At 30.3% G+C, this 15,245-nt stretch overlaps 1 protein-coding gene across 1 annotated transcript; it reads left to right on the forward strand.

Annotated features, from left to right (window-relative positions):
- The first annotated feature begins 634 nt into the window (after positions 1–634).
- LOC135924546 (uncharacterized) lies at positions 635–14,345 on the forward strand. Its single transcript, XM_065459608.1, has 8 exons — positions 635–753; positions 4,972–5,160; positions 6,294–6,358; positions 7,436–7,660; positions 8,866–8,985; positions 9,334–9,843; positions 10,844–10,947; positions 14,040–14,345. Exons 1-8 carry the CDS (start codon positions 635–637, stop codon positions 14,343–14,345), a joined length of 1,638 nt encoding a protein of 545 aa, XP_065315680.1.
- The last annotated feature ends 900 nt before the right edge of the window (positions 14,346–15,245 follow it).

Raw genomic sequence — 15,245 nt, forward strand, 5'->3', positions numbered from 1 at the left:
ATTAAAAAGTATATTATTATATTTATTTTTATTTACAATTATGAACTCTACCTTTATCATAAAAACTTATTTACAAAAGCTAAAACCAATGATATTTATTATATCATTGGGTAAAATATTAATATTTATCACTATTGAATTAAAAGTATCTTTTAAAAAATAAATAAGGATATGATAAAAATTATATATAAAAAAATATATGTATATAACCTATGAAGAAAAACATACAAAATATATAAGAAAAAATATATTAAAAAAGGGTTCATATCACCCTAGAGTAGAGTGAATGCTTAAAAAATTGGACTGGTAGATTACAAGAGAAATCTGCTGACGAAGGTAAAATCTTTTATTGGGGCCCTCCGAGATCTGTCTCATTTTTTATCTAATATTTTAATGATATTGAGGGCCTCATTTCCGAATATGCCTAGGGTATTGGTTACAATTGGTATAAACACAGCGTTAGTGAGGCCAGTTGGCAGAAAATGAGAAGTTGGACTTTGCTGCAACATTGACACAAGTAGAGTCCCAAGTAAGCGGGAGACCATTAGTCTAGGATATGAGTGATATATCATTGGCGTATGACGTTTTCATTTGTAAAGCTAATTGATAACTTTTTAAGGACTGTTATAGATTAATGACGAGGTTGTCGGGAGAACTTGCAGTGCAAGGGATGGTGAGCTTTCGATTTAATTGGCTGGCAACAATCGATATAAATAAAGGGAACTACAACATTAGAGCCGACGATGGGCTATGGTTATATGTAGCTGTTCGCCAGTCATGAGGAGATCAAGATTGGAAGTTGAGATGGCTACAAACTATTCATAGCCTGAGTTTACATATAATATTATGTTATTGGGATTTTTGTCAAAGGACCTCTAGATATTCAAAGGAACGGGCGATCAAAGGAGCATTCCATTTTTTTGAATGCTGGAAGCAGGACGGCATAGGGTAGATTGGTAATTGCTGTCCCGAAAAGTTAGGTGGGAAAGGTCAGGATCTATAAGAGTGGATACATTATTGATAATAAAGTGAGCAGCCAGGCGAGATGTGATATAGGCTAAAAGGGAAAGTTCTAGCGGGGATCGGATACCAATACCAACAAACTTCTTGGGAGGGCGACTTGAAGCTAGGATTAATTGGGAAATTTTAAGTTTAAGAGATTTTTAAGGAGGCCCATGACTGCTGTAGTTCGACGAGGATCTCAGGGAGTTGATGATTTTGGGTATATTAAAATAGTATTTGATTAAGAAAGGATTGACAGGCGGGGAGATAATTAAATAATATGCTTTATTTAGACAAATTATTAAGGGATTAGTAAGTTTCGATGGCCTTTTCACCCCCTATCGGTGATCCATGATGTGTCATCTCATCTCTGTTGATGACGTATAACTAGAATTTTCAATGATTGAAAGTTAAAAAGTGACGGGTAAGGTGTTTTGATGTTTATGTTAAAATTTTGAATATAGAAATGAGTAATTGTTTATATATACTAATTATTTACTTAATTAAATTCTAAATAAATAAATTTATAAAATTAAAGTTAATTTTGAATTGTGAAACATATAAAGAAAATTTATTTACATTTAAAAAGAAACAAGAGGGGTGAAATTCAATAAAGTGATTTTATAAAAGTTATTTTACAATAAATAGTTAGATATTAAACAAATTCAAAGATTAGACAGTAAGGTATGGGTTTAAGGGACTTCAATTATCTTAATTGAACAAATTTAAATATGTGATAAAAAGTACAATATGGTTTTAAAGGAGTTAATTTTTCTTGTTTTAGGCTTATTTTTTTAGAAGTTTTTTAGAGGTTGGTGGTATATAAATGGAGTAACACTTATAATTACTACTGTGATAAAATTTTACTTTTGGAAGTTTTTTTGGGGGACAATATGCTTTGATTTTAACTTTTAAACCCAGTGCTTTGATGATAAATCTTATTTTTTAAACCTTAAGACTTATTGAATGGAGAATAGGCATCCACATCGGAATAAAAAGGCCCCACGTTATTAAGGACAGAAAATATTGCTATTCATAGTTGAAAAAATAACACACTTCCGGAAAAACCACCAATGCCGCTAACATATATAATGTTATTGAAATAAAGTTAATTTTATCTAAATATTTAAAACGCATAAGTTAACCCAAAGTGAAAAAGGAAAATTGAAGTAAAAAGATGTTTAAATTAAATTTAAACAAAAAAAATAATACAATTTAATCTAGCGTACGCCATATTCACGATATATATTTAACATGCTAAAGTGTTTAAATTGTTAAAAACAAAATTTTAGCCAATTCAAAAAAAAAAGATTAATAATAATAAAAAGCCATTTATCAAAAGAATTTAAACCAATAATAATGTAGAATATCAACAAATCATATTAAAGATACTAAATATATTTGATTTTTACTCTTACATCTTTATATATATTGTTTTATACTTGTCGTTCGATAAATTTTTTTAAATTATAATAAGATCGCGAAGACGGGCATAGTCAAATAAGATTAATGATATTCATAGTTTGATTGAGAGGTTTAAAATAGAAAAGTCCCTATTTTTATAGAAAATTATTTGTAATTTGGGGGCTCAAAGGATTTCGTTTATAAATATGAATATGAAGGATATCAGGTGATTTCCGGTGGAATTAATTTTTTTTTAAATATGAAACCAATCTCTTAACCAAGTTAAGGGTTTGGTTATAGTTATAGTGAAAATGGGTAGACAGTCGGTTTTTTTAAAAAAAGGTTTAAAAAATTTTTGTCATAGTTTAACAACTTGCTAAACAATAACCCAAACTCATGAGAAATCATGTCCAATAATTTATGCTTTTAGGTGAGAATAAAAGTTAAGAAATGTGAAAGAGTTTTATAAAAATGAAAATTGAAAATAGCAACTTTGCAATACTTTTGTACCTACTTCATCCCCCAGAACGTCTTTATTATATATACAACTGCTAGGAGTCGATTTGTAGTGATCTTCAAATATGGGATAATATTAAAAAATCTTCTTAAGAAATAGTTTAATATACTGACCTTGTTTCAATTTAGTATATAAGGTAATTTTTTTAAAAAAAATATAATTATTTGCCATATATCTTATATGGCTAATTGAATACTAGAATTCAATGTGTCATTTATAGCATTGTTTGAATTTCTGCTATGAATTTAATTAGGTATATTTCTTATAGCGGTTTATAACCTAATTGTATGTTTCTCTGATTGATTATTAACGTATGAGTTACAATAGTGATTCCATAGGCTGTTTAGGCTGGGAGGTAGCTGACGGTTTACCTTAAATACATTGTATTATTTTTTCAGAGTTGATCTTCAGGGAGGAGATCCAAGAATTCACGGGGCCTTCTAAGGAAACTAACATAGCGCGTTTTGAAAAATTAATTTCCATTTCCGGTTTTTAAATCTAGCTAGAGCAAAACAACAAAAATTTTTATTTGTTAGATACAAATTCGCATGGTATTGCTTTAAGAACGGAGTGTGTATATATCAGAATGTATTAATGTAGTATTGTGATATATATATATATAAATTACTAATAGATTGTCAATTCATCAATTAAAAGTCTACGTACATAGGAGTGTCAGCTGTAGCGTTATTTTTAGGTTACCATTACAACTAATTGAGCATATTTATCATTATAAATGCACATTAATCTCATTTTAATCGTCGTGCAAAACATAAAATGGCGCTACAGCTGATTTCTATGTCTGGACACTTAAATACAATTTTATGAACGAATCGCTAATCTATGTACGCACACACATCATTGATATAAATATATGCTGCAAAATAATGGCCAAGATTGGAATGTTATTTTACTAGACTATTTGGATGCCTAACTTTGCGAATTGTAATTCCTTGAGATAATCTATCAATTACCACGCTAAAGTTAACGTTATACTTTGATTTTTATTCCCATAGGAAAATAAATTTCACAATTTTCACATTAAAAGATAATTCTGAAAAGAATTAGAATATCAATTGATATTTTTTTTGATCAGGCAACAATCGATAATTTATTATTTTTAAGTAAATAATCAATCAATATTTGCAACTTAATTTGTGTTTTTATGCTTAAAATTGATTTTAGAAAAATTATATATTTTATATATCAAGCTTTCTTCTTAAATCTTTTATTAACATAATTTGAATTTTTTTAAAATGGAAATGAAAATTCCACTGTTTACTCCATTATCCTAATTTGTTTTATTTATGGATTTTGTTATTGAGTGAAATTCGTATAACGAGGTATATTTTTATTTGAAGATTATACAGTTGAGTAGTTTTTATTTTTAGATGGAAAAGATGCCAGTGGATAAAAGGGGTGAGGGGGAGGGGGAGGTGGGGCTGGGCTGGGGGTGACAGAAAAAAAGAAATAAAGTAAGAAAGATTTAATGATATACCCGCTTTCTAATTACTGATATTAGCGTATATCTTCCCACCCTTTGGTAGATCTATTTTATGGACGTTTTGGGTGATTTTTTAGCTAACTCAAAAACGGTTTAAATCTGTTTTTTTAAAGCTAAAATAACACCCACCCCCCCCCTCCACTTGTGATTTTTTTTTTTTAAATACTAACTCGGCATTAAATAAATCCATTTATTTCGTTTGAATGCTACTTAGCGGCGTTTTCTACAATAAGCACCTGTAGGCTACGTGTAATTAACCGATTTTTTAGCAATTACCAAATCGTATCTAAGAAAAGATCCATGTAGTAAAGATGAAAATATTATTTTAAACTACTAGGTATTACTAGAATTTTTTGTGAAATAAGTTACAAAACGATACAAATTTGAAATTGTATCTTGCAATGTAAATATCCGATCCAAGCTTTAAATTGTGCATATCCTTTTTTTAGAATTTTTTAATTTTAAATTGGAGAAAAAGCAATAATCTATACGTTACAAACTTAACTCAAATAAATATCCCCCAAAAAATATTCATTTTACAAAGTTGCGGAAACGAGGAAGGCGTTTTAAACCTTCCCAGATCTAGACAAAGGGTCAGCACAAAGCGTGACGATTGGGACCCAGATTCTCCGCTCGTGTTCAATACCGATGAATGGCACATGAAGGAATGGGCGAGCGCTGATAGGAAGGGTAAAAATATGATGAGGCAAGCCTTCCGAAACTATTTTACGGGGTTTTTCTAAAGAATTATTATATGTTAAAATCATTAATTTATGACGAATTATTACTTCTTGACATTTATCAATCATTAGTGAGAAGAGTTATCAATCATTAAATTCGATTATACAAAAAATAGAATGTAAGGATTAAAAGGTTATAATCTAAAACTACTTTTTTCAGCCATTTTAATCTTAACTAGAATATCAAAAATTGAAACATTCCTTATTTCACCGGAAGTTAAATAATGTTATATTAAATTTTTTTGTTCTTTTTAGGATAAAATCGAAAATTAAATTGATACGAACATTAAATCTCATCTCTCAATATCGATTAGTAATCATTTTAAGACTTACACTAAAAGGAATATAATTTAAAAATCAGGCCACCTCCCCACCCGTAAGGTAATTAAATTAATACTGAAGTTCTCGGGGGGGGGGGGGTATATTCTTTTTATTTCCCTCCAACCTATTGGAGGTTTTTAAATAACAGTTCTCGGACTCTTGTTGCTTCCGAGTATGCGCGGCTTGCCCACAAACGCAGCTGAGGGCTCCTCAGAATTTTTAATTTTTTTCATCCAACTGAATTTAGTCCAGTTAGATGGAAAATGAGGAACACCTAGCGTAGCTCTGTTGAACCTTCAGAGATAGAGAGCCATAAGCACTATAAATCACGTCTATCACGTATCAAAAAAATTTTCCCCCTTATAATAATATACATTTAAAATCAAGCCCTTTCGTTTATCCTTTAATATTTACGATTAAATGGTATCTGGTAGAGATTGTGATGAACACCCATTTTCCTTAAAAAATATATAACTTATTACACAAAATAAATCAATTCGACAAAATAATTTTTTTTTGTCTATTTTCCATATATTTAAATAAGTTTATCTGATTCGAATGAGAAGTTATTACACGAATAAAGTCAAAAAATGATTATTAAATTTACGAAATAAGTTATAATTTTCACAAATTATCTACCTTTCATTGGACATATAATAAAATAATTTGGCGGAAAACGTGCCTTTTTAAAAAACGCTATGAAAAAAACGTTCTGCCTCTCCTGGAAATAACTTAAACGCTTCGAGAGCCGCAATATTTAAGTTTTTTTTTTAAATTTTTTTTATTCGATAAAATTTTTAAATAGGAGAAATTCGTTAGAAACAAGGATAAAGATTTACAAGAAGTTACCACCGCTCGCTCCTAGCGAGAGTAAGTAATATTCTTCGATTTAAAAAAATAATATATATTATAAAAAATTGTAGACGAGGGGAGTTTAAGAACGAGAAACACGGTTGAGTATATCGTATCCTATTTGAAAATGGCGGCTATTGTATTTTTATGATAAACCTCATAGTCGTCTCGTATAAAACTAACCGAAGTTGCACAATTGAGTACTGCAAATTAGCGATTTGCGTAGGGCCAATGACATATAATAATTCCTAGACTGACGATGCATCATGATAATGCCTTTGAAAGCGTCGTTGAATGCAAATCAGCTGGATCCGCCATTTTGGTAACCCATATGGTAATTATTATCAAATTTTGCGTCAAACACAGTAATAAATTGACATCTCTTTTAATTTTTTTTTAAATAATGATATGGGTAAACCAAAATGGCGTCCCCAGCTGTTTTTTTTATATTGTATACACTTTTAATGAATGTATCGGCAGTCTAGGTAGGGCTCTTATTCTTCAAGCTCTGGCACAATTTATTTTTTAACCCGGCCCGATTTTTTTTAAAAAATATAAAGCCCGGCCCGAAACCCGTTCGCCGAAACCCGTTCGGGTCGGGTTCCGGCGGGTTGGCCTCTCAGGATCTCTACTGAAAATTTAATTTTAAATGTCTATTTTTAACCCACCTCCTCCCGACTTTAAATTATACCTATTTGAGGTTTAAATGAAATAATCAATAATCGATATTTAACTCGTATAGAGCGAATATCTGATTAATATTGTATTTTGATATGTGTAAGAGAAACTTTTAAAAAATCCCCGATCCTAAAAAAAGCTAGCCCGACCAGAATTTTCTCACGGATTTGCAGTGCTCGCGCCAAAAGATCTGAAACGGACCGGCATAAGCTGTTGAGGGCTTAGCGGGTTGTAAGACCTTCAGTCTAGTCCAGATCAAACCTGCGCCATATACCTTTCCATCGTCTGGCATTTTGATTGCAAAGACTTTTTATTAATTTATAGGGATAAAAGAAAGAAAGATACTCTAATAGATTGGTTGTTTTTCGTTCATTTTTCAGGCTGAAATGTCAGTTTGTGTAAATTTTATATCTAAAGGTACGCGGGACGAATGCAATCCGTATTATATAGGGGTGGACTTTTGTGGCTCGAATGGAGATTGCGTGGATCTATCTTCAGGTAACCCTTCTCAGCCGGTTTCAAGTGTGTCTCCTTCTACTGCCAATGCTTCATCTACAGTTGTCACTCCGGTAGGCAGTGGCCTAGAAGATTACTTTAAATGCGAATGTTACAAAGGTTGGCAAGGAAGATTCTGCGACAAAGGTTTCAGTTTTATTTAAATGTATAAAGTATCATATAATCGGTTGTTTTGAAGGATCAACAATAAGATGTCTATTGTTAAACAATCATTTGGAATTGCCTATTTTTTTTTTTAGGAATAAAATGGTGATATTAGAATCAATTACAAAAAATAACCCAAATTTGATTTAATCGGGATGCAATATAGTTAGAGTAGCAGGGAAAAGTTAAAGATACTATGTAGGCTATTTAAGGGGTTTTGAAAATTAAGTCAGCTGAGGGGTTTCTAATATAAATTCTTAAAGTGTGAGCCTCAATTTCGCAAACTTGCTTGTCCGAAACATAGTTGATCAGAGGTTATATAATGTTGATGGCATCATCTTTGATAAGTTCTATTATAATTTTAGCAATTAATCCTCTGAGGTTAAGGCGATTAGCGGGCTCTGGAGAATTTGATGAGTTTTTACATGTCATTATAGTAAAGTTTATAAAACCTTGATATAGAACTGTGGGAAGAGGTTATTTAAAAGCGGGGTAAAGTTGTTTCAATAGTAGCGATGTTTCTTAGTTAATATAGGAGAAAGTTGGTTTGTCTGAAAATATAAGTTTATTTGCTCCATCTATATTACCATTTGACATTCTTTTTGCATTCGCGTGTAAATTTCATATTTCATATACTTGGTCACCCCCCACCCTTTAGAATTTTATGGGCCAAATTTAGCCTAGGATTCAACATTAGCGGCTCAAACTCCCCTCACAGATGATTTCTAGGTGATATCAGAAAAAGAGGGAACTCTTCCAAATATTTACAATTTCGCGTTTAATGTGTTTTTTTCGGCAATGTCTTATTTTTTCGCGCGTTTTTTTTTAAATTTAAAAATCTGATTTTCACCGGAAATGTATGCCGTCATGTTCGGAATATTTACCCTATGAATTTCAAACAATTTTTCCGCGAACTTGAAAAACTTCATATAATTTATATTAAATTTTTTTTCATATTTATTTTTTTATATAGATTATAAATGATTCAAATTTCATCGGTAAAAATTATTTTCCAATTCATAAGATAGGGAAACATGGTGGAGTACACTTCAGGTAAAATTCAAAATTTTAAATTTAAAAAAACGCGCTCAAAATAGGTAACACATTGCCGGAAAAAAAAACACATTTCCGCTTACACATATATATACATAAAAAATTGATAAGTTTATATTTTTTTATCGTAAAAGACATTAACGAGTGTACTTTATCGGTCTGTCAGAATAACGCGTACTGCGAAAATTTTATGCCGCCAAAGAGGTATACGTGTACATGCCAACCTTACACTTTTGGGATAGATTGCGAAAGAAGTGACACCTATCAATATTTTTAATCACGATATCTAGAATTTTTTTTGAATATATTTATCAGCAAAAGATATCTTCTTCTATGACAACAATAAATAACCCGAAAATTTTGATAACCCCTTTAAATTGGTTCACAAAACAATGAATCAATTGGCATTCTATGTTAAGATATAATATAAGAATGTGTGATATAGTAAATTATAAAATTATGCTATATATAAACATTCAACCCTATTACAACTATTGCGGACATTTTTTTTTAAATTTATTCCATCGACTACAAGATTTAATAAAGTAAAATAAAAAATTTTGTTTTATAGGATAATGAATATATTTATCAATTATTTAAAGCATACCCACCCTCTGCCGAAGGTTTTCAGTGTCACAGTGCCGACAACTCCAGTCTAATAGATTGGTTGACCCCTGATAACTTTGTTCTCTTAGACTTTTTTCCTTTGGGAAGGGTAAAACATGCCGATTCTTACAGTGTTAGAGCTATGAATAAACAACTCGCGGCTCTATCGAAGTTACAGAGCAACGGAAAAAAGTTGGGCCACATAGAAAACATGTGGCTTAGAACCCACGCCAAGCGCGTTTACGTGTATAATGCACTCCAACCTACCTTGAAGGAAACGCATCTCAGACCCATCGAGTTCGTGAAATACGACAATAGCTTTGGTTGGAACTTCAACACTGTGGAAACGGCTGGTATTAAAGTAACGGAGGAAGATGGTAAAAAGGGTGTCAGAAAAGAAGGAAGCAAGGGTAAAATGCCTTTCGAGCACGTGATAGAGATTAACTTCCCAGAACCGACCCTTATCAGAGCATTCGTCACTAGGGGTGGACTCGAGAAAAAGAAAAGTAGCTATATAGTATTTTGAATTTATATTAACTTGTTGAAAAGTCATTATTAAATTGATCCCAATTTATTAATATTTTGGGACATGGAATTCATAAGATTTAAGGAATTTCTTATTTTGAAATCATTTCTTTCTTTCTTTCTTTCTTTCTTTCTTTCTTTCTTTCTTTCTTTCTTTCTTTCTTTCTTTCTTTCTTTCTTTCTTTCTTTCTTTCTTTCTTTACTTTACTTTATTTTATTTTACTTTATTTTACTTTACTTTATTTTACTTTTACTTACTTCTTACTTTACTTTACTTTACTTTACTTTACTTTACTTTACTTTACTTTACTTTACTTTACTTTACTTTACTTTACTTTACTTTACTTTACTTTACTTTACTTTACTTTACTTTACTTTACTTTACTTTACTTTACTTTACTTTACTTTACTTTACTTTACTTTACTTTACTTTACTTTACTTTACTTTACTTTACTTTACTTTTTACTTTACTTTCATAACTTAAACAACGATCTCTACAACCCCTCATCCCATATGGGAACTCACATCAATTATGCAGAGGCCCATCTTCGCAAAATTAAGCCGATTTTTTTTGAAATAAGAATGCCAACAAACTTTTCTACACAGGAAAACTTCAAATTACGTTATCAATTGTGGCCCTGGATTCTCTTTATTATAAGAACAACTCCTTCTCTAAGTCCTCCCAACAGTAGGGAAGTAATCTGAATAAATTAAGGCAAGCCACGGGGGGTTATAGAAACACTCACTCACTTTATTATTATAGTGTCAATTTCTTCGGAGCCTTTTATTATGCCTGTTATTTTTCGGTCAAATTAGATTTTTTTTTGAACGCAAGAATTTCCTTCTTTAAAGGATCAAAATTGAGAAATTGCGAATCTCTATGAATTCCATATTCCGACATGATACTGGAGAAAATGCTACTCTTAAATTATTTTTGGGGACACAATTAAATAATATCACGATTTTACACATATAATAAGTCTCGTGTGACACGTGTAAAAGATTGGTCACCAAATACAGGATAACTTTCAGGAGCGGTGCCAGAAGATGGTTCAAATTTATAGATCAAGCCAAGAACGACATCGTAAAATTAATATTTTATAATTGATTTTTTTAATCATTATCATTATTTTTTATATTCTTTTTTTGAATTTCAAATTTTTTTTTAAATTTTAACCGGAAATGTTTTCAATCTACCATATGTTCAGACAATTTTGCCGTAAAACTCTAGAACATGCTGGAATAATATTTCCGGAAAAATCTGATTTTTGAATTTTTTAAAAAAAAACCTCGCTCAAAAAAGTGATTCAAAGTTGAAAACACGTTAACGTCAATGTGTTATTTTTCCAACTTCTTTAATATCATTTTTTAGCGCGCCTTTTTTTGAATTTCAAATTTTTTTTAAATTTTAACCGGAAATGTTTTCAATCTACCATATGTTCAGACAATTTTGCCGTAAAACTCTAGAACATGCTGGAATAATATTTCCGGAAAAATCTGATTTTTGAATTTTTTAAAAAAAAACCTCGCTCAAAAAAGTGATTCAAAGTTGAAAACACGTTAACGTCAATGTGTTATTTTTCCAACTTTTTAATATCATTTTTTAGGGCGCCTTTTTTTGAATTTCAAATTTTTTTTAAATTTTAACCGGAAATGTTTTCAATCTACCATATGTTCAGACAATTTTGCCGTAAAACTCTAGAACATGCTGGAATAATATTTCCGGAAAAATCTGATTTTTAAATTTTTTAAAAAAAAACCTCGCTCAAAAAAGTGATTCAAAGTTGAAAACACGTTAACGTCAATGTGTTATTTTTCCAACTTTTTAATATCATTTTTTAGGGCGCCTTTTTTTGAATTTCAAATTTTTTTTAAATTTTAACCGGAAATGTTTTCAATCCACCATATGTTCAGACAATTTTGCCGTAAAACTCTAGAACATGCTGGAATAATATTTCCGGAAAAATCTGATTTTTAAATTTTTTAAAAAAAAACCTCGCTCAAAAAAGTGATTCAAAGTTGAAAACACGTTAACGTCAATGTGTTATTTTTCCAACTTTTTAATATCATTTTTTAGGGCGCCTTTTTTTGAATTTCAAATTTTTTTTAAATTTTAACCGGAAATGTTTTCAATCTACCATATGTTCAGACAATTTTGCCGTAAAACTCTAGAACATGCTGGAATAATATTTCCGGAAAAATCTGATTTTTAAATTTTTTAAAAAAAAACCTCGCTCAAAAAAGTGATTCAAAGTTGAAAACACGTTGACGTTAACATACACCCGAAATGAATGGGTAGTCATTCATTCATTCCAAGATACATTCCGTGTACGTTAAAACGGCCCGACTTGGGTAGCGGTTATTAAAAACGGACCGATTATAATGTAAGCCCGGAGATTTCGCTCCATAGACATGGCGGAGCGGAGAAGATTTGGACTTCTTATTTTGCATCTCGAGATGTTTATACGATATTTGTTTTGGCCTGAAATCTTAAATCTAAAAACCGAACCATAAACGGACATTTTAACAACGCTCAGCACCCCCGTGTTCAAACGAATCTATATGTTAGGAATAAATCCATTTTTGAAACAGCCGTTATATTTTGAAGGGATGAATATTTATTCTAAAAAAAAAAATCTATGTTTTAAATCTTTTGAATCGATTAAAATTTAAGGTAAAAAAAAATGCGATAATAACTTAAATATTTGGTAAACGAAAGATGAGAAAAACAACACTTCGGTTAGCGTTGTTAACCGGCTCGAGTTGAGCCGGCTTTTAAAAACCGCTAACTCAATATTTTAGCCGGAAAAATCTTGTCTTAGCCCCGACATTTTGCCAATAGATGTCCATACCTTTGTGTCAACTTATGAACCAAATCTTTAAGGCCGCATTCATAGTGGATCCGATCCCACACCATTTAACAGCTGATCGATTTTTAAAATCGGTTTATGAGAATCAATTTTTCTTTATTAGAACCAACGTTTCTTAAGTTATTATCGTGTGTAGAGAATTAAAGACAAAATTAATATTATAAAAAAAAAAAAATTGATCTCATAAACAGATTTTAAAAATGGATCAGCTGTTAAACCGTGTCGGATATAAAACATCGAGTTGGCCGTTATTAAAACCGGTTTGAATCGAGCCGGTATTCACGCCACTACTTCTGTTTAGACTAACGGTATTATTTACAAAATCGTTTGTATTTGATAGGTCAACTTTCATTTTTTTTATATATTAAGAATATAATTTTTAATGTAATTTTTTTTTTTTTTGAATTTTTCTATATATTTTTGCGTAAGTTATTTGATGAACAATTTTATATTTATTCAAAAGTGATTTTTTTTTATTTTTTTTTTAAAATTTATCGTTTTTTTTAAAGTTTATTAATTATATTTTTGATATTTTAGGTCACAGCCTTAACAAAATTTACATACCATTTTATTTAATTCAGTTATATTACTTTTGTAAACTTTTAAATAAATACTAGATGATAACCCGTCAAGAATGACGGGGATTCAGAATTTTCTTCTTTACTTCAAGGATTTTTTTTTTTGGAAAAAACCCTCAGATGGCAGATTCGAGAATTGCTATCATAAGGGTAAGGTTAAGATACCATAAATCACATATATTCCATTTTTTCAAGACCATTCATCAAATTCTAACAATGAATAATAGCTCATTAAAATGGGGTGGTTACCACCTGTGTTCTTTATGATTGCCATTGGACCGATTACGCTAAAATCATTTTCATTGGACAAATATATTTTAAAAGAACACTATTGGCTAAATTTGATCGACGTTTTTTTTTTGAGAATTATTATAATAGAATGTGCGCTATATTTTTTTTATAATCGTTTAGTTGTCAGTTTTTTATATGAACTTTGTTTTAAATTCGTTTTTTTTTAAATATTAAACTCAATTTTTCAAATATATATATATAGTATATAGAAATTACACTTAATTATCTTAATAATAATATAATTTTAAACTTTATTCCAATATAAGTTTACGTATTTGTAATATCTTAGAAATGTGTAACAATGTTTACATTGTATACTAACTAATTGGTAGAATTTAAGGACTCGAAATTATGTTATCACAGTTAAACTAGATAATAAATGAATCAATATTAAATCATATACTATGGCTTACATCGACTATTTGTAATTTTTAAAGATATTCAGCGCCTTAGAAACGGGGGAGAGTTACAGAACAGTGGAAGACCTCAAGGCCATGGATATTACCAGGGCTAGAGTAAAGTATCCGCCCAACCCCTTCACCGCCGAAGCGATACGGGTCCACGTTTTAGAATGGTTCCCGAGAGATTTACAGTTACATTCGATAAACACCAACGTGTGGGGAACTAATAAGTACCTGAGTAAGATGATGGGTAGAGCGATGGCTATGCAGGCCAGCTCTAAGGATGTCGTCGAAGCCCAAAACCCTGTGCTTAGATTTGATATACTGGGATGCCATTTGTGATTAAAACTCTCTATTATTGCTTAGAGCCTCCGTTTGAATTATTTATTTTTTTTTTCAAAGTTGTTTTTTAAAAAAAAAATAAATATAAATGGTTATTATTTTTAATAAAAAAAATTATTTGAAATGTTTATCGAATTATTATGGTTTATCATAAAATGTTAATTTCGTTTAGTTTAATTTTGGACCTAAGGCCTCACTGGGTCAGTTAATATTCAACTCCCCTAAGACCTAATTTTTAACAAATCGAATAGCTAGAAAATATAAATTTCCACCACCTTTAATTTGGATAAGCTATGATTCCGACAATTAGATGCCTTTCTATAAAATATATTTTGCGTGTAGAAAAAAATAGTAATATATAAATTAGAGGAGTAATAATTTGTTTAAAACAGCTCCGGGAGATATTTGCGGCAACTAATAGGGGGTGAGGTTAAAAAAAAATGTAATAAAAATTTTGATATCTTGTTTATTATCCACGTTTACAGAAATGGGAAAAACAGTTTTCGAATATATTCTTTTCATTTATTTCTTTATTTCCTATCTAATTTTTAATAACATAATTGAATTGTAATATTAATTATTTATACATCTTCAAATCGATTTTATAAATGTATATCCGATGCTGAATAAACTAAAAATAACGATAGTTTAAAACGTATTTCTAAAGGTCCACCTATTTATTGTAGTGAGCTCATTATCTTGATTATTAATTATTTATATACATATATATATATATATGTATATAAGGTAAAATAACTCGTCTGAAACTTTATTTACATTTAACTCCAAAATAAAATCAAAGCTTAGTTTCCCATTTATGCCATTTTTCTTTGGACGAATCTAAATTCTAAACTTTGATAATCGAGATGTAAGAGCCTTCGTCAGAACCATGCCCTCAGA

Source organism: Gordionus sp. m RMFG-2023, chromosome 2, assembly GCF_954871325.1.
Source record: "Gordionus sp. m RMFG-2023 chromosome 2, tfGorSpeb1-WG-v2, whole genome shotgun sequence".
Lineage (NCBI taxonomy): Eukaryota > Metazoa > Nematomorpha > Gordioida > Chordodea > Parachordodidae > Gordionus > Gordionus sp. m RMFG-2023.

Coding starts and splice junctions, on each gene's coding strand:
- LOC135924546 (XM_065459608.1), top strand. CDS start 635: ATGACGAGGTTGTCGGGAGAACTTGCAGTGCAAGGGATGGTGAGCTTT. Junction 6,359..7,435: donor ACCGCTCGCTCCTAGCGAGA/GTAAGTAATATT, acceptor TTATATCTAAAG/GTACGCGGGACGAATGCAAT. Junction 10,948..14,039: donor ATCAAGCCAAGAACGACATC/GTAAAATTAATA, acceptor TAATTTTTAAAG/ATATTCAGCGCCTTAGAAAC.